The following is a 20,231-nucleotide window of genomic DNA, read 5'->3' on the forward strand; positions in this document are numbered from 1 at the left end:
AAAGCACTAAACTGGGAGGCTTGACGTATTTTCTACTCTGCGCTCTGACTACTGCTCTGTGACCACAGGCTCTTCCTTGAGCTACTTTCCTCATCTGTGAAAGGAGGGATTGGACTTGGTTATCTAAAACCAATTCTTCATCGAAACTTTCAACCCTTGTTAGCTTAACAACAGCTTATAGACTTTTACAAGATCATCTTTGAACAAATGTATTAAATAAAATATTTTCAAAACATATTTTACTAAACTATATGACATATATATATATCTAAAATTGCTGTCTAATTTCCCCCACCACTGTAGGAATTAAAAAGTTAAGGAATTCCCCCCCCACTGCTAAATTTGACTGGCTTAAAAAAAAAAAAAAGTTAAGGATTCAGTGGAGGGCTTGGGAACGACAGTATGATTATGGCCGAACACATATAATAGATTCAGAAACTAAATTGCTGAGTGGCCAGTTAGCTCAGTTGGTTGGAACATGGTGCTGATAACACCAAGGTTGCCGATTTCATCCCCACATGGGCTACTGTGAGTTGTGCCCTCCTTAAAAAAAAAAAAAGAAAAAAAACACTCAATTGCTTGGGACTTACAGCATGAATCAGACTGGACCTTTATGCCAGTACATAAAATGGAGCTAATGGAGTCACACACAAGAAAGGTGTGAGCCACCACACCACGTTGTCTGTGTCAGTGCTTTCCAACCTTTTTCATGTCTGACACAAATATAAAATATTGTACAGCAAAATGGTATAAACTGGAAGGAACTGTTCCAAAAAAAAAAAAGTCATTATATAATTAATGAAAAAAAATGCAGAGGATTTGGAGACATAAATATTGAATTTGTATAAAACTTTCAAACAAAATCTTGTCAAATGTTTCAACTGATAACTTCTTAAAAACTTTAATATTGCCACCAGTGAGAAACACCACACAAATAAGTGATTTTTAACTTTTTTCCACAACCATTCAAAAACTTAAACAGCTGAAATTATACTTAAGAAATCTAACTACTCTAAGTGTAAATGTAATGTTGCGGTTGCTTGTAATGTGAATTAATTTCAAATTCAAGTAATTTTTGTCATTACAAGTATTTCAAACTAACGATGCAGCTCTAATTTGTAGTCTCCCATACATAACCCTGCCACTAGTACAGCCACCTCTGAGAGCACAGGTCAGCCACCAACACACAGAATTTATGTGACGCAGCTCCACTCCAGCTGTTCTCCACGAAGAGACTGAAAGCATCACAAGGCAACCAGCCACCGCAGAATTCACATGCCTGGAGGGTCAGCACCCTGGAACAATCTAACTAACTTGGCTTGCTGGTTGTGGAAAGAAGATGGAAGGTATATTGTGAATAAATTTTCAGGACACTTGAATCATCCTTCCTTTCTGAAAGAAAAAACAACATGACAAGATAACACCAAGTTTTGGCAAGGAAGAGGTAAACACTGACAGGTGGAACTTGAATTGTCATATCCATTTTAGAGAACTAATTTGTGATATCTTGTCAAGTTAGAGTTGCCTGTGCCCTGTGACCCAGCAATTTCACTTCTAGATGTATTCTCAACACCATGTCTTCGATCTTTTTATTCTCATAGTTCCTAAAAATCTTAAAAGGAATTTGAAAAACCATGTACTCCTTTGCCCAGTTTGTTAGGCATATAGTATTGGTCATAATCGTAACAAATTTAACAAAGTTTAAAATGAACTGTAAACATCTTTAAAAAAAATAATGGGATCTAAATGCCATAGTAATTTGGTACTTACTACCATCCATCCATTTAAAAGATTCAGTAAGCTCTTGGTCACTTGAAAATTTTACATCATTCGTTTTCCTCCTTAAACTCATACACTATGTCAGTTATCAGCCTCACTTCTGAGTGCACCCTTCTATATATGCTGTCCCACAACAGAATGCCTTTAAGCAGTGCTCCTTTAACCTCAGCACTTTAGGAGCCATGGGGAACATGGTAGAAGCAGAGGCTTCCTGTAGTCCCCAGGACAGGTCAAGGTCGGCAGCCTGGGCATGAAGACTTGTGATGGAGCCGGCCCCAGCCAGGGGCCCAGATACTGTCCCTCTGCAACCTTGCAACTCCAGCCTGACCTTTAACCACTTGGACATGGACACGAGCTGCTGCACAGCCCGCTGCTTTGAGAGCCTCCCGCTGGCACTGGCATGTGCACTTCCACTGCCCACTTTGGCGGCCTCATGCTGCTCCTGTAGTCCCCAGGGTCACACATGGGGCTCTCCGCTGCCTGCACACTCACTGGCTTTTAGGGCCTCCCCATCTTTGGCACCTAAATTCCCACTGCACACCCATGCCACTGGTTACTGCTCACCTGCTCCCCACCTGAAATAAGTTAGTCCAGCATAAATTCTATTCCTATTGTTCATTTTTATAAACATGAGTGCTAAAAAGTGTTTTTCGCTTAAATAAGTAGATGGGAAGAGGAAGAAAACAATGGTTGAAAACAGAGTTATGTACTTTCTCAGCACTGACACCAATATTTCAAATTGCCTCTTTAGGGCTCCCGAGGTTAGTACATCTAAATATATAATAACATATATTATATATATAATAAGATCAGGACTGGGTGAATAAGAACAGGGCTGGTATGTGTTCCTTCATAACACGGGAGAAAGGTAACTGCCAAAGGGAGGTAGGAAAAGAAAGCCGGCACCTTCTTCATCAGTTCACCCTTAGGCAGAACAACTGTGGACAAGAATACACCTGGAAGGTCTATACCTGCATACGCCTGGAACTTCTTTGCAGACTCTCAGAGGATGTACCCACTTTGAAAACTATAGCTCTAGAAAACTATTTATGTGACAAATACTAAGATGCTTATTTCCATGTTGTCATGAAAACTCAGCTGCGACCTAATGCCCACTAATAGCAGAATGAATTTTTTGTGGCATCGCCATACAGTGGGATACTATACAGCAGTCAAAATGAACTAACTAGACCTATATTTATTAACATGGATGAATCTCAATCTTGAGTGAAAAAAAGCCAACTTCTAAAGGATATATGTAATGATGCTATTGATACACATTTTTAAAAGGCACATATTGCACATACAGATTTAACTGGAAAAACAAAACACATTTCACATCCTCTTCACAAGACTGCTTACCTCTGGGGCATGAGGACAAGAATTGGAATGGGCATGAGGACAACTGTATAACATTTTTTCTTGAAAACAACAAAGGCAAATATTAAATTTTCTCTAGGAAGCAAGTAAAAGGGAATTCATTATATTATTTGGTTCTTTCCTAAATTTCTAAAATATGTGTAATTTATAATGTCAGTATGATCCAAGTTACCAATACATGCATATGTATAAACTGACTTGGGTTTATGATCCTGGCAGTCTAAAGTGTGACCAAAGCAGAAGGATCAAGTATCACCTTTCTCTCACTCACAGAGGAGTAAGTCACAGTAAACTGAAAGAGGCTCAAAGATCTATTGAGGGGTTAAATACTAATTTAATTGTAGGTAGGAAAGTTTTAAATGAACGTTTTTGTTGTCCTTTAATCTAGTCGTGGAGGGCGCAGCTCAGCTCCAAGTCCAGTCATCGTTTTCAATCGGGAATTGAACCAGCAACCTTTCTGTTGAGAGCTCGTGCTCTAACCAACTGAGCCATCCGGCCATCCCTCCAGCAGCTCAGCGGCAGCTCGTTGTCTTCATTCTAGTTGTGGAGGGCGCAGCTCAGTGGCCCATGTGGGAATCAAACCAGCAACCCTGTTGTTCAGAGATAGACTCTAACCAACTGAGCCATATGGCCACCCCTTAAATAGTTTTAATACCCTGTTTCCCCGAAAATAAGACCTAACTGGAAAATAAGCCCTAGCATGATTTTTTCAGGATGCTCATAATATAAAATAAGCCTACTATATTTCCCTGAAAATAAGACCGGGTCTTATATTAATTTTTGCTCCAAAAGACACCTTAGGGCGTATTTTATATTACGAGCATCCTGAAAAATCATGCTGCGGCTTATTTTCCGGTTAGGTCTTATTTTTGGGGCAACATGGTACGTCACTGCGGTTGATTCTATCATATTTCAATTTAAAGCACTATTGTCGTTAATAATTTAATATGGGCATTATATAAAACCTCAGCTATTTAGAGTGTAGCCAAGGATGTAGAAGTAACTATAAAAGTCTTGCGGGGCCAGATTATTCCCTGCACTGATATTTAAAGGTGTCACATTCAGAAGAGCTACTGCCACTTGCTTTTGGCTCTTCTTATGTTTAGCATAATTCTAGTAAGCCTGTTTGATTTCTCAGTCTACAGTAGATTGAAAGTGAAGGGAAAGAGTGACTGTGAAAGGCATAGGAGTTTACACACCTGAAAAGAGAACATATCTAATTTTAAGTCATTTGTGTTTGAACTTGAAACAGACTTAACACCCTATAACGAGATTGAAATACGGAAATGATAAATATTTGTAATGATCCATGTCAGTAGGAAAATATATTATTTTTAGTATACCTGTGTAATAAGTTAATGAAACATTTAATACATTTTAGAAATATTTTCACATAAGATGGTTAAGAGAAAAGTTGATGTTTTAAAGAATGAACTTTAGTTAATCAAGAAATATTCACTTAAGTGAAATTTTCTGAGAAAATATTGGATAAGTTAGCTAAGAAATATCATGGCTGACATTCATTGAATATTAACTGTATGCCAAGCACTATTTTAACCACTTCACAATAATTTAAGTTTCACAGCAATCCGCAGGACATATCGTCCACATTTCATATAGGAGGAAACTGAGACCCAGAAAGATTAAGAATCCTGTCCAAGGTCATAAAACTAGTAAGGGGTTTGGCAAATTTGAACACAGATAAAAATAGAGCCTCTTTATTATATGACCTCTATCCTGCCACTCATAAATGCTACAAGTCTACAGTTTTATTATTAGGGACATAATACTGTTTTTCAACTTAGTTTTTCAAATGTGTAGATATTAAATTTTAAAGTCCCATTCTCTCCATGTACCACTATTCTTGCTGTATTTCTTGAATTATGTTAACTGCCCTTGGTATATTTCAGTATGTGTGTGTGTGTGTGCGTGTGTGTGTGTGTGTATGTGTGCGCACGCGCGCACACGTGCGTTGTCTGATTGTATTGAATCATAAAGCAACAGAATGATCATGTAGGTATATGAATTTATGTGTAGCACATAAAAGTGAGTGTACATGTGGAAACATTGAAAATATAAATGTACTACATAATCTAATGTATGTTTATAATTTCATTCTAATTTTTAACAAAAAAAATATGCTGTTAATATATGGTTAACATACCTACTGGTAAGAGACAGGCAAGAAAACTATAAAATTAAAATAGTTACTACCTTGTCATTGTAATTATTTCTGGAAGCTAAAAACTCTACTTACCTAAGATATGTTGTTAAGAGTTTCCAGTGATTGAAAGATACATAATTTTGGTCCTTTATAAACATCTATGTTTATGGACCCTACAAATTGAGGAAATTTTTAAAAGGATAGTTGACCAAAATGCAGTTTTGTTAACCCATTATTATTGACTGACTTGATCATGTTTTCCACAAAATTAATAAAATCAATAGATTGGTTTGGCATCAAGGGCCATCAAATTAATCAATGCAAATTTTTCAGACCTAGATAGTTTCCTGACTCCTTTCATCAAAATAAGAATATTAAATTATCTTTTGATCATAGCAGATTCTTTGATAATATTTCTTATTACACTAATAAGTATAATTTTATTAAAATATCAAGTAGATACTTGAGACTTTAAGATTTCTTTACACAGATTTAAAGACTAAAATAAAACATACTCTGAAGGCAAACTATTTCCAAATAGAAAATTAACATAAATATTTACTAATTTCATAAACAATCAGAAAGGACTTGACTGTAAGTTCACAGAAAATGAATTTTCTTTGGTCATATAATTCAAAATGACAAGTTTCAACAAATTATGGTCACATAATTCAAAATGACAAGTTTCAACAAAGAAATGGTAATAAAATTTTTAAAGCACTATTTATATCATTTGTAAATAAAGGAATCAGTATAATTATGGTTTAATAAAATAACATATCCCAAAAACTGGAACAAAGTGAAAAAGGGATGTACTTCAATATAATAAAGGCCATACATGACAAGCCCACAGCTAACATACTCAACTGTGGGAAAAGCTAAAAGCTCTTCCTCTAGAATCAAGAACATGACAATGGTGTCCACTCTCACCACTTCTATTCAACATCATATTGGAAGTCCTAGCCAGAGAAGTTAGAGGGAAAGGAAGGGAGAGGAGGGGAGGGGAGGAAGAAAGAAAGGGCATCCAAATCAGAGAAGAATACTATGTTTGTATATGACATGATTCTACAGATACTCCTCGACTTATGATGGCATTATATCCTGATAAATCCCATCCTAAATTTAAAACATTGTAAGTCAAAAACACACTTACTACACCTAATCTACCAAACATCATAGCTTAGCCTACCCTACATTAAACATGCTCAGAATACTAACATTATTTAGCCTACAAATTGGGCAATTATCTTGTGTTTCATCTCAAGAGTAATTGCTCTCCTCTTCCTCTAACAAGAAGCAGGAGACACATTTGAGAGTTTTGTAGACATGATGGATGCGAAAACACAAAATGCAATATCCAAAAAATGCTGACTGGGGGGGGTTGGGGATAAGGGGAAAGGTGAAGGGATTTGGAAGCAGCTGGTAACCACAAGATGGCCTCAGGGTTTTTTTGAAAATTAATTTGGGGAAGGTATTCAATAATGTTGTAAAGATTTTGTTGGGTATCCGATGGACATGCGTCCTATTTGGGAGACCACCTCAGGGATACTGTGGATACCTGATCATGGCATTGTACACCAAAAGCTAAACATTAATGAATGCCAACTATAATTTTATATATATAATGTGATGGTTCAGTGTGAGGTCGGAGGGATAGTGGATGGGGGGAGGGGGGTTCACAGTGTGAGGGATATAAATGATGAACGTCTAAGTATTACCTTGTCTTGTACACCTGAAACTAATAAAAAAAAAAAAAGAATAATAAGAATTATAAGAAAAAAAAAAAATGCTGACAACACAGCACACTGTAGTGTATCGGTTGTTTACCCCTGCGATCATGTGGCTCACTGGGAGCTACTGCCACAAGAGAGTATGGTACCACATATCACCTGCCCAGGAAAAGATCAAAATTCAAAATTCAAAGTACAGTTTCTACTGAATGCTTATCGCTTTCGAACCATCATAAAATCAAAAAATCCTAACTCAGGGACAGTCTGTATACACAATCATGCATTGCTTAAATACAAGGATACATTCTGAAAAATGCATTGTTAGGCAATTTCATCATTGTACAAACATCATAGAGTGTAGGGACACAAACCTAGCTGGCATTTTTATACGACTGGCAGTGCAATTGATTTGTTTACACCAGCATCACCCTAAACATGAGTAATGCATCACTAAGATGTTAGCACAGCTATGACATCACTAGGTTATAGGAATTTTTCAGCTCCATTGTAATCTTATGGGATGACCATCATCTATGTGGTCCAGCATTGACCAAAACGTCATTATGTGACATATGACTGTATTAAATCCTAAAGACTGCACCAAAAAACTGTTAGAACCAAGAAATAAATTTAGCAAAGTTGCAGGATACAAAATTAATATACAAAAATCAGTTGCGATAGGACAACCAAGATGGCGCAGTAGGTAAACACTGTGTTTACCTTCTCTCACGACTACATCAAAATTACAACTAACCTACAAAACAACAATTATTGAGAATTGCCTAAAATCGAGCTGAACTGAAGCCTTTCAACTAAGGACGTGCAGAAGAAGCTACCTCCAGACCGGTAGGAAGGTCAGAGATGCGGAACAGGCTCGTCTCACACCTGTGTGTGACCAGTAAAGACTGGGAAGGCTATTTCGGCTGTGGGGACACCCCCTCCCCGCCATTGCCTAAAGGAGCAAGAGATCCCAGCCTCACCCCAGCCCAGGATTCCAGGACTGGAGAGAGAAGACCCCATAATTTTTGGTTGTGAAAAACAGCAGAGATTGTAACTGAGACAGTGCAGCTGCACTCACAGGCAGTCCTCTTAAAGGGATTGCGTGGACTTACCCACAAGTGGAATCACTCGTTCTGAGCTCCAGCGCTGGGGCAGCTGCTGGAAAGGCAGCAGGGACAAATGCTGGGGAATTGAGTAGTCTGGCTTGGGATGGGGGTTGGAGAGGCGGCATTCTCCTGGATGGGAAGCTGGTGGAGACCATTGTTTCGTTGTTGAGCCCTCCCCCTTCCCGGCGTGAACACAGGTGGACTCCACTTCTGAGTCTCTGCAGTTCGTTTGCCCCACCCTGGAGATTTGAGACCTGGTCCCGCCCAACTTTCGGACACAACCAGGCTGCTTTTAGTGGCCACTTGCCTTGGCTCAAGCTGTAGATTTTTCCTCGGGTATCTCAAAGTTTCGTGGAACCCAGACAAGCAGCTTCTGGCTTGAGTGTGTCCTGTACCTCTGGCTGAGCAGCCCTAAGCCGGCACTTGTGGCAGCTGGCCTTGGTTCGCAGCTTGGCCTCTCAAAGGCGCTTCCAAGTACAGCACAGGAGGCAGACATCTGCGGATTTCTCTTTCTGGCTTCCGCTGGGCACCTCTGGGTGGAGCACGAGCTGTGGCTGAAGTAGACCCACAGTGGATCCCTTTCAAGGTGGTCCTGGGGCTGGCGCTCCCAGAGGCCAGTTTCAAAACGAGCTGGAGCATCACCCAGCCATTTCCAAGTATTGCACCAGAGTCCTGCTGAGGCAGATCCTGCTCTGTAGGATCAGCCCCTACACAACAACCCTTCCACTGTAGTCAAGGCCAGTCCTCACAACCAATGAGCCCAAGGATCAGTCCCTCACATTGATGTGCAATTATCAACCAAGGCTCAACTTCAAGAGGAGGGCACACACATCCCACACAAGGGACCTGGAGCGTGTGGCTCAGGTGACCAGAAAAACTGCACCACTGAACCCGACAGCACACCTACTACATGAGGCCACTCTACTAAGACCGGAAGACATAGAAGCCCTACCTAATACATAGAAACAAATACAGGGAGGCAGCCAAAATGGGGAGACAAAGAAACAGGTCCCACATGAAAGAACAAAGCTCCAGAAAAAGAACTAAGCAAAACGGAGATAAGCAGTCTATCAGACGCAGAGTTCCAAACACTGGTTTTAAGAATGCTCAATGATCTCATAAAAATGGAGATGGAAACTATGAAAAAAAACCAGTCAGAAATAAAGGATATAATAATGGAAACAAAGAATATATTACAGGGAATCAACAGATTAGATGAAGCAGAGGATCCAACCAGTGATGTAAAAGATAAGGTAGCAGAAAACACCCAACCAGAACAGCAAAAAGAAAAAATAATCCAAAAAATTGAGGAGAGTTGAAGGGGCCTCCAGGACAATATCAAGCATACCAATGTTCGCATTATAAGGGTACCAGATGGAGAAGAGAGCAAGGAATTGAAAACCTATTTGAAGAAATAATGACAGAAAACTTCATTAACCTGGTGAAGGAAATGGACATACAAGGCCAGGAAGCACAGAGAGTCCCAAATAAGATAAACCCAAAGAGGCCCACACCAAGACACATCATAATTAAAATGCCAAATGTTAAATACAAAGAGAGAAGCTTAAAAGCAGCAAGAGAAAAACAGTTAGTTACCTACAAAGGGAGCCCCCATAAGATTACCCACTGATTTCTCAACAGAAACTTTGCAGGCAAGAAGGGAGTGGCAGGAAATATTTCAAGTGATGAAAAGCAACGACATACAACCAAGATTGTTCTACCCAACAAGGCTGTCATTTACAATTGAAGGACAGATGAGCTTCCCAGACAAGAAAAAGCTGAAGGAGTTCATCACCACCAAACCAGTATTACAAGAAATGTTCAAGAACCTTCTTTAAGAAGAAAAATTAAAAATATGAATAAAATGGCAATAACTACATATCTATCAACAATTACTAATTACTTTAAATATATATGGATTAAATGCTCCACTCAAAAGACACTGGGTGGCTGAATGGATAAGAAAACAAGACCTTTACATATGCTGCCTACAAGAGACTTGCTTAAAAAAGTAAAGTGATGAAAAAAGATATTTTATGAAAATGAAATAAAAAATAAAAAATAGAAAACTGGAGTAGCAATACCTATACCAGACAAAACAGACTTTAAAAAAGAAGCTATAACAAGAGACAAAAAAAACAAGAAATTCCATTTCTGGGTATTTATCCAAGGAAACCCAAAACACTAATTTGAAAAGACGTATCAACCATACGTTCATTTCATCATTACTTACAATAGCCAAGATATGGAAGCAACCTAAGTGTCCATCAATAGATGAATCGATAAAGAAGAAGGGCTACATATATACAATGGAATGTTACTCAGCCATAAAAAAAGAATGAAATCTTGCCAGCTACAACAACATGGATGGACCTAAAGGATATTATGCTATGTGAAATAAGTCAGAGAAAGACAAATGCCATATGATTTCACTTGTGTGTGAACTCTAAAAACAAATGAAGAAATAAATGAACAAAACAGAAGCAAACTCATAGATACATTTTGATGGTTGCCAGATGTGAAGGGGTTGGAGGGGGGTGAAAACGGTGAAGGGATTAAGTACAAATTGGTATTTACAAAAGTCATGGAGCTATAAAGTATAGAGAATAGTCAATAATATTGTTGTAACTGTACGGTGTCAGATGGGTACTAAATTTGTAAGTTATATAAATGTCTAATCACTATGTTGTACATCTGAAACTAATATAAGATTGTATGTGGACTGTAATTGAAAATATTAGATTTTTTTTAAAAAATAAATCAATGAATGAAATTGAAGAAGACAATATTCCCATAAGGGACTGGCTTAGAAATGGGACTTTACCCCAAACCAGAAGTGAAAGAGCCATCCCCTGGAATTTTGCTGAAAATTTCAAAATAATGTCTCTCTCCCCTACTGAGATTGTAAACACTAGGTACCATGTAAGTGTGGAAATGCTACAATGAGACATAACATACCTGAGAACGAAACTAAGAGTAAAGTAAATCTAAGAGATTAGAAGAGAAAGACCTTTTTTTTTTTTTTTCTAATTGGGGAAGGAGAACAGGACTTTATTGGGGAACAGTGTATACTTCCAGGACTTTTTTCTAAGTCAAATTGTTGGCCTTTCAATCTTCCTTGTGGAGGGTGTCGTTCAGCTTCAAGTTGTCCTTTCAGTCTTAGTTGTGGAGGGTGCCGCTCAGCTCCAGGTCCAGTTGCCATTGCTATTTGCAGGGGGCGCAGCCCACCATCCCTTGTGGGAATCGAGGAATCGAACTGGCAACCTTGTGCTTTAGAGCCTTCACGCCAACCAACCGAGCCATCCAGGAGGCAGCACAGCTCAAGGTGCCCTGTTCAATCTTAGTTGCAGGGGGCGCAGCCCACCGTACCATCCCTTGTGGGAGTCGAACTGGCAACCTTGTGGTTGAGAGCCTACTGGCCCATGTGGGAATTGAACCGGCAGCCTTCACAGTTAGTAGCACAGAGCTCCAACCGCCTAAGTCACCGGGCCGGCCCGAAAAAGACCATGTTTTGATGATATAATTTAAGCTACTGGATATAACTGTGAGACCCTGAAATTCTTAGACAAAAAACAGTATTCTTCCATTTATTTTTCTCACACTGGTTTGAGCTGCATTTCTGTCTGGCAAGCAAAAAATCTAATACAATATAATAAGCTTCACTGTTCTTTATAGACATTATCAGAGAGCTCTCATATACGACCAAAAAACCTACCATCTCTTTTCTAGCACTCATATCAAATTCTGTCAAAGTAGCTGCTACTTGGAAAGAAACGTAAGACTTAGTTTGCAAAGGTTATAAAGCTAGATAGGTTATAAGGTTTTTCTGAATAGACTCATGGTGAAACTTGAACCACACCTGCAGAAGCAGACTAAAAATCACTGACCATAGCCACAAAATAATTTCACAGCATCTAAGCATATCTACATATTGCCTGGTTTAAAAAAAAAGTCCATTTTATTTTCAACCAACCTCATTTTAAAGAATGTGATTTCCTTTCCTCTTAATAATCCTCTATCCTCTGCCCAAATTTTAGCCCAAGAATATATTTTAGAAATATACCCCTTAAAAAAAAATTATCCTAAACCCGGGGGGGGGGGGAAGAGGAGTATATGCACAGAGACATTATACTAACCTATATATTAGGTTGGTGCAAAAGTAATTGTGGTTTTAAAAGGTTAAAAATAATTGCAAAACCCGCAATTACTTTTGCACCAACCTAATAGGTCTTTATAAATTCTAAAAAACATGAGAACAGCTTAAGAGTTCAGCAAGAAGAGAATAGTAAAGTAAATCATATTAACAAAAGGGAAAGTTATACAACCATTAAAAATCAAGTTTACAAAGACTACATAAAACAATTAGGAGATTAAGTGTAAGAAAAGAATATAAAATTATAAACTCATAGTTACAACCATACAAAAGGTACTTGAAAGATAAAAGGCCTAAAGGAAATACAAAATAAAATGTAAAAAGCATTTTGTTTTGGTGATGACCCTAGATGATTGTTTTTATTTCTGCTTTTGACCACTTGCTAACTTTTCTTATAGGACCATGTATTACTCTTCTATTTTAAAAATTGTAAGATCAAAGTGGAGGGAAAATTATCCCACCAGGACCAAAAAGTATTCTTTCTTGAAATGTCCAAGCTTATTGCGTATCAGTCCAAAATAATGTTCTGTTCAGTATCTTGAACTTTGATCCCTTCAGATGGTGATAACAACAGCAATAGAAAACTTAAGTTTCAAGGTGACAGACTAACCATATGCATTTACCAGCTGCCCCTCAAGGCTCCACTGAAATAAACACAAGAGCCCAGAGAAATAAACCCCTTAACATGAAAAGAATAAAAGAGATCACCAACAAATGAGGTTTCAAAATTTGATAAGGGACAGAAGGAACAGAAGGGACTAGGTTAGAGGATAAAAAAGGTAGAGAAAGCTGCAGCTTAGAACCTGCTAACCAATATGCTGTACACCTGAAATTAAAACAAAATAATACTGCATGTTAACATTAAGTGAAATACTTAAGAAGTGGGGAAAATAGTAAAGAGGAATAAGAGGTCCAGATTTACAGGTATAAAACAAGTCATGGGATGTAATGTACAGCATGGGGAATATAGTCAATAATATTGTGATAGCGTGGTACGGTGTCAGATGGTTGCTGGACTTATCATGGTGATCACTTCTTTAGGTATATAAGTGTTGAATAACTATTGTGTATTCCTGAAACTGATCTAATGTTGTATGCTAGCTATATTTTTTTAATAAAAATCTTTTTTAAATGATTGAACACATTAATGAATAAAGAATAAACAAATTTTAAAAAAGAATATTTAATCTTCTGTCTAATGGCACTGAAGAAAAAAATCCAAGTAAACAACTACAAACAAACAACCTCTCCACCTTAAGCACTGTCATATTTATTAGTCTTTCATAACCTGTAAGAAGACTAATAGAATACCAACCCGAGTTAGGGAAACATTCCAAAGATATTGAGTCCAAAGCTCAAAATGGTGACACACTGCCTCAATACAGTTATCCTATAGTAAATCTCGACATTCTCCTACTGAAAACGTTAAGTATCTTACAAATGAAGAGAAACATAAGAATAAAAATTGTACAGGAAAGCAGTGAATGAACTAAGAAGATGCAAATTCTGAAACTTACCATTAGACAATATGCTGGTTTTCTTTAAAATAGAATCAATTTTGGCTTTTAAAAACTATTAATTTGTTGTGTTGGGTCATTCATTTCTATTTGCAAGAAATACGGCACATTTTTGGTAAGATAATTGAATGGGAAAGACCCATATGAAGCATTACTCGTGAGCCTCAAAGCCACTGAGAGAAAAGAAAACTAACTAATAGTCATTTATGGAAAAACTAGCTGATTTTATTATTATTATTACTATTATTATTATCAATGCCAAACAAATCTTTAAATCAATTAAAATTTATTTAATTAAGCATAAAGTTACTTTCACATTTGTCTACAACCATAGTAAATACAGTTCTTGGCATAAAGACACAGCCTTTGGAGTTTAAAACATCCCTGACTGCCAGATTACATATAGAAAACTCCCATCATTGTTTATGTGATAGTGGATTTGTTAATCAAATTAAAATAATTATACTATTTAGAATAAAATAAAATGGAAATAATTTACTCATAAGATTCATATTTAAATCATCTTTATTTACAAAATACTATCCTGAGAATTGTAATTCCATTAAGCTTCAATTTGAGCAAAAGTATAATCACTTAAGTAACAGCAGTTACTTAAACTGAAAATGAGAGAGATGTCAAAATTACTTTTGAAGAGACACCAAAAATATTGTCAAGTTTCTTGCTGTGGTTCTGGATGTTCAGTAGTAGGCTCATTTGAAGGCGGAATCAACCCTGATGGGAGCTCACTTCTACTTTCAGGATGTGGGGGTGGGGGTGGAGGGAAAAATCCAGCCCGCGGGGGAAGATAATAAGGAAAACCTCTTGGTGAATAGACATTTCTCACTGTTCAAAGAGATTGACAAAAGACATTTTTTAGCTTCAAGCACCTGTACTGCAGTCCTAATAAATCATTAGCTTGTAACTTCCAGTTCCTATCTTCATATTCAAATACTGACACTTAATTTACTTAATAATTACTTAATCTAACAAACGATTTTTTACAACATTGAGAAAAACATACTCTGTCCAACTACACAGGATTAAAGGGAATGTCATTCATTTTAGACACAATTTATGTCCTATAAAAAAATCTAACATCTTAACACTTTTTAAAAAGGAGAATTATTTCAAACTATACAAACTTACTTTTAAAATAAGTTTTCCTATAATATCATTTTCAGCAGACTTAAAATTCAGACCAGTAATTCCCAGTCCTAACTTGATATTATCCTAAAACATTTATGTTACATAAAACACCGTCTTAAAATTCCCCAAACAAAATTCATTTTAATTCACCTTAAACTTTAAAATGGAAGGGGAATAAGGTAAGGAATGACCATATCAGGTTAATGATAGGCTTCTGCCTAGTGTTCGGTAACCATGTATTTATTCTGCAGAAACCTGCAGTTCTAAATGGCAATGTATAGCTATAAAAGCAATAAATTATTCCATTTTTCTGATGTGAGGCTATAAAAGAATTTCAACAAATTCAACAATTAGTCCAAACACAATAAACACATTTCAGGTTTTAAATAAGTAGGACTATATGAGAAGTACTTAAGCAAAAAATTTTTAAAAAACATTTTAGCCAGGAATTTTAATGCTAAAATATAAATTGTAATTATTTTTACTAATTGACATAATAAGCAATTTCTATCAAATAAGATACAAATAATTTCAGTCTTAACATAAGACTGCTGCAAAAAGCCAATGATTTTCTTGTCAAGTGAAATACAGAAAAAATTCCACATTATTGAGATGACTCAAGTTGAAGCATTATTACAGTCTACTGATGCTTCACCTCCTTCCCAATTTGGGAAAGCAATGGTACACTTATGGAATGCGAGAAAAATTTTCCTCTACTGCATTACTACATGAATAGAAAGTAGAATCCATGTCTCTGATTTACTCTATAAAACACATATTAAGGGTTTGTTTGTTTTTTTTTTAAAAAAAAAAAAAAAGAAAAGCATACTTGCAAATGGAGGAGGTGGTGGGCCAGGAAAGTCCCTTGGAGGAAAATAATCTCGGGGAGCTCCATACATACTTCCTGGAGGAGGTGGAGGGAAAGGAGGACCTCTTCTCATGTACGGGCTCCTTGTATCCATTGGAAACAAGGGACCTCTGACTGGAGGCAAAGGTGGAGGAACAAAGCCAGGGCCACTTGCTGCACTTTCGGTGAGGGGAGATGAATCAGGCACATTTAAATTCTGTAACAAATTGACATATGGCAGTCACTAAAACAAGAGCAAAATTTGTAATCGTCTTCCTGAAAAATCTTAGGCTTAGAAGAAAGCACATAGGCACCTAGGCAGAAAGAGCCTATAATAGTCTTAAAAGCTTCCAGAGAAAGATTCCAACAGTTTTCTGTATCAGATGGATTTCTGCCATCACAAATACTTTATTAACTCAATAGAAAACAGCTTTAACGAACAAAGTAATATTCTGGCTAAAGATATAACACAAGAATAATCCAAGAGTGCCAAAATATGATCCTTTTATCAAGCTTATAATGGAAAAAAAAAAAAGCTTCTTATGTGACTATTTTCAACATAAAATAAGGTGACCAAAACCAAACTTGTATACACAATAACAAAAGTATATTTTAAAATATTCAAATAAAAATCCAAGGGGAAATATCCAAATTCTTGTGTAACTATGATAAACTAACTCAAGTCTCTCATCCATAGCGAGGTTATAGTCTGTTAAGTTGTACTTGTACCATCACCGGGCACAGTCCAGAAAAGAAAGAGCTATAAGGCTAAGTAGGAAGTATGTCTGTTAAGATGAAAGAAACAGCTTTATGTCAAAAATTAGATTGCCAGCTAAATTTCTATTTTAGTAAACCAAGAGATCAGACGGCTCCTGAAGAATGGATAAAATTCCACTTTCAATACTTACACCAAAATCGTCTCTGCTATCACTTTTACTGGATTCCATTTCTGAAGACATTGGCCCATCTGGAGATAAAAGTTAAATCATGAAAAACACATGACTTATCACTCCATTCCCAGAATGGCTGCAGGTCACAAAGGACTTCCCCACTGCCCTTGGCAGCACATAAACCAGCTTGACACCGGCAACCTGTGTTAGGGCCTCAAGAACAGCTTGAGGTCCCTGGAAATTCTGGCAGTGACTTCCCTAGCTCTGTGCTTCCACTCTGCCTATACCTGAGCCACTTAGCTCTTCTGGGGGTAAAAGAAAACACAGAGCCACGTAGAGCAGCACCACAGCAGGCTGACAGACCTCCAGCCATACTTCAGCTGCCCACGGCTTGGCCTTCCTTCTGTAGCTTCTGTGCCAGTTTTCTCCTCAGCAATTTCAAACCTCCATCTTCCTCAAACCTACTACACCAGTTACTTAGAAACTCCCTTATCTTTTTGTAATTAAACATATAAATATAACAGCCAGTATATTCCTATGATCTTTCCAGGTCATAGGTCTGCTTCTCTGCTTATTACTCAAAAAAATTTTCTAAAGTAATAAACATTTTCAACAAATAATGTCCTTCCCTCCCCCAAATATATACCCTTTCCTGAGGAAACATTTACCAATAAATTTATATTAACATTCTACTTATGTTTTAATCTTTTTATATTCTTAATGTTATCGCTTCTGATTCACACATTGGATATACATACTTCTGATTCATACATTGGATATACATACATACTTCAGTGGGTTGCTGTAAGGTAGTTTACAGAAAAGAATGCCTTACAAATAGTAGGTTCATGAGTAAATGTTAGTTAAATCTATCTAAGTATGAAATGTTTAGATAACTGATTAAACCAGCAACAGAACATGTACCCAAATTATTTTTCTGGTGGATTTTCACATTAGCCTAACTTCCCTGATTACTAAATAGGATATTTAGTAATGGAAAAATTAGAAAATTAATCATGGAACACACTAAAATTTTCCATCATAGGTACATACAGTAAACCTATTACCATGGTGCCCAAACCAATCACCTATGTATAGGCAGATGCCATGAATGTGTACAATATAACAAAAAACATAAAATCAGAAAGTTTTCAGGAAAGATTTTGGCTTTAAGAGCTACCAGAAATAGCAATTATACTAGTCCTTTATTTAGCTTTTAATTCTTTAGTTTTCCACCATTATTGAAAAACTCATATACACACACAAAGTATTTCTTACCTACTTTATCCAGTGATGGCATATTAAAACTTCTGAGTTCTGCTGGTCCAGATAGTCTACCAGAATTAGAATAAAATCTGTCTTGCCTTTGTGGAGGAAGACTTAGATCAGGAGGATATGGTTGGCCTAGAAAACAAGTTTTAAAGCATTTTCATTAATATAAAAATAAATCAAGTTTACTTAAGTTTAATATATTGAATGTACACATTTCTCTTGCTTCCTAAAGACTTTGATCCATATTCTTGGTAGACAATAGTAAACAATTTTAGGAAAATTACATATTGTACTGAAGGCAATAACTTTATTTGCTTTTATAGTAAACACAGGTATAATATGCTACCCTGGATTTTTAAAGTTTCAATTACTATGTGTAAATCAGAACATATGAATAGAATTTAGTCATATGTATTCATTTAACTTTCAATTTTAATAATAGAAGTAGATACATCAATGTATCAAAATGATTCTGAAAAGATAGCTACTAGCAAAGAAAGAAAAAACAGAATATGTTGTTAGCATAGCAAGAAATTTAACACAACAGAAAATGACAAAAGAAATGGTCACCAAAACAGAAAGAGTATCATTTAGAGGTCATTAGTGGTGATCAAATTTTTAGTAACTTTAGTAAATTTAGTAACTTAAATATTTTTGAATTTAGCATCCCTCCAAAATAAAGGGGAAAATCTCTGATACAAAAGATGGATGGAAGTTTCACAATGCTCAGATTAAGGACATCTGGACAGACACAAATTTGGGCACAGACTCTGACTCAGGTACCTCTACAGCCACCCTCCTTTGTCCCCAGGGATCATTTAAGATGACAAAATGGTTATTACTGGGTCCCTGTGGCACTCATCACTCTTGAAAAACATATAGGTAGTCTATCTCATCTTTGATAGGTGATGGCAGACTTTTGCTAGATTAGGCATGCATACGCCCAACTCCAAAAATATGAGGAAGGTCAAAGGGAGTGAATTGTGTGACTCTCTCTTATCCTTATAGGTATGGAGAAATAGCCCCAAACTATCTTCCATAACAGTCCTAGATAGTGGTTCATTATGTGAACTCCATACAATGTTGGATATGTCACTCCTCATTTGACTCAGTCACATGGGAACTTATTGACAACTTTCCCACACAAAGCCAAGAAAACACTTGGCATCAACCAGCTGGTAGAATTATATTTAACCAGCTCCCAAGGGTCAAGGAATGTGACTCAAGAGAAGAACCAGATAGGCTTGACGGCTCATGTCCATCGCGTTTCAGAATCTTAGCAAAGAGCTCTATCTCCAATTAGCCCAATGGAAGAAAAGGCCAATACCAAGCCCCGTGATCAAAACTGAGTTTTCCCTTCCTACTTCAAACATGGGATTAATTAAATGGCAGAGTTGGGCAAGGGGATAAAAATGGGGAAACCTGAAAACCTCACAACTCTTTCTTACCCAGACCTCAGAAATCATATCATTATTTTGCTTCTAAAATAATCCCCACAATATTAGCAACTTTAGAGACACAAAATTTTGCTACAAGCTTACTATTTTATAAATCATATACCCATGTTGCCCTCCACTGGTAAAACTAATCCATTCCTTCAATCTACCAGGGCCTATTATGTGCCAGGCATTATACATGATATAAAGTTATTTCTGATACAGTCTGTGCTCTTATAGACTAATGATGTCAGAAACAAATACATACAATGTGATCGATGCCTTAATAATAGGGCATACAATTAATGTGATAGGTGGTAGACTGTCTAATTCTAATTGGAGGAATCAGAAATGGTATCACCGAGGAGGTAAAGCTTGCCCTGAAAGAAAAGTAAGGAACAAGTAAACAAGGAAGGGTATTCTGGTCAAACTCAACTATACACACACAAACATATGTATATATACATATACACATACACATATACACAATGTAATAAGAGTAAGTATGTGGAAGGCATATAACCAATGGACAGCTGAAGTACAGAAAATAAGGACACGAATGATTCCTTTCTTTCTTTTTTGCTTTCTTATCATTTTTTTCTGCCGTGTTTTCCTGAAAATAGGAGCTAGGTGGACAATCAGCTCTAATGCATCTTTTGGAGCAAAAATTAATATAAGACTCCATCTTATATTATATAATATTATACCTGGTATTATTATTATATTATATCCGGTATTATATTATATATTATATTACATTATACCCGTTCTTATATTATACTAAAATATGACCAGGTCTTATGTTAATTTT

General features: G+C 36.7%; 1 protein-coding gene across 22 annotated transcripts in view; it reads right to left on the reverse strand.

Moving 5' to 3' along the window:
* Positions 1 to 13,483: 13,483 nt before the first annotated feature.
* The window catches only part of MIA2 (MIA SH3 domain ER export factor 2), an 86,205-nt gene continuing 79,457 nt past the window's right edge, over positions 13,484 to 20,231 (reverse strand). For all 22 annotated transcript variants that reach the window (XM_081047832.1, XM_081047821.1, XM_081047831.1 and 19 more), the window contains 4 exons: positions 17,991 to 18,116; positions 16,731 to 16,789; positions 15,805 to 16,039; positions 13,484 to 14,672 (listed from right to left, as the gene is read on the reverse strand). In XM_081047832.1, coding sequence (XP_080903958.1) covers positions 14,500 to 14,672; positions 15,805 to 16,039; positions 16,731 to 16,789; positions 17,991 to 18,116 — 593 coding nt within the window. In that variant the 3' untranslated portion in view covers positions 13,484 to 14,499. The remainder of the gene's footprint in view (positions 14,673 to 15,804; positions 16,040 to 16,730; positions 16,790 to 17,990; positions 18,117 to 20,231) is intronic.

This window comes from Rhinolophus hipposideros (assembly GCF_964194185.1).
Source record: "Rhinolophus hipposideros genome assembly, chromosome: 5".
In the NCBI taxonomy this organism is placed as follows: domain Eukaryota; kingdom Metazoa; phylum Chordata; class Mammalia; order Chiroptera; family Rhinolophidae; genus Rhinolophus; species Rhinolophus hipposideros.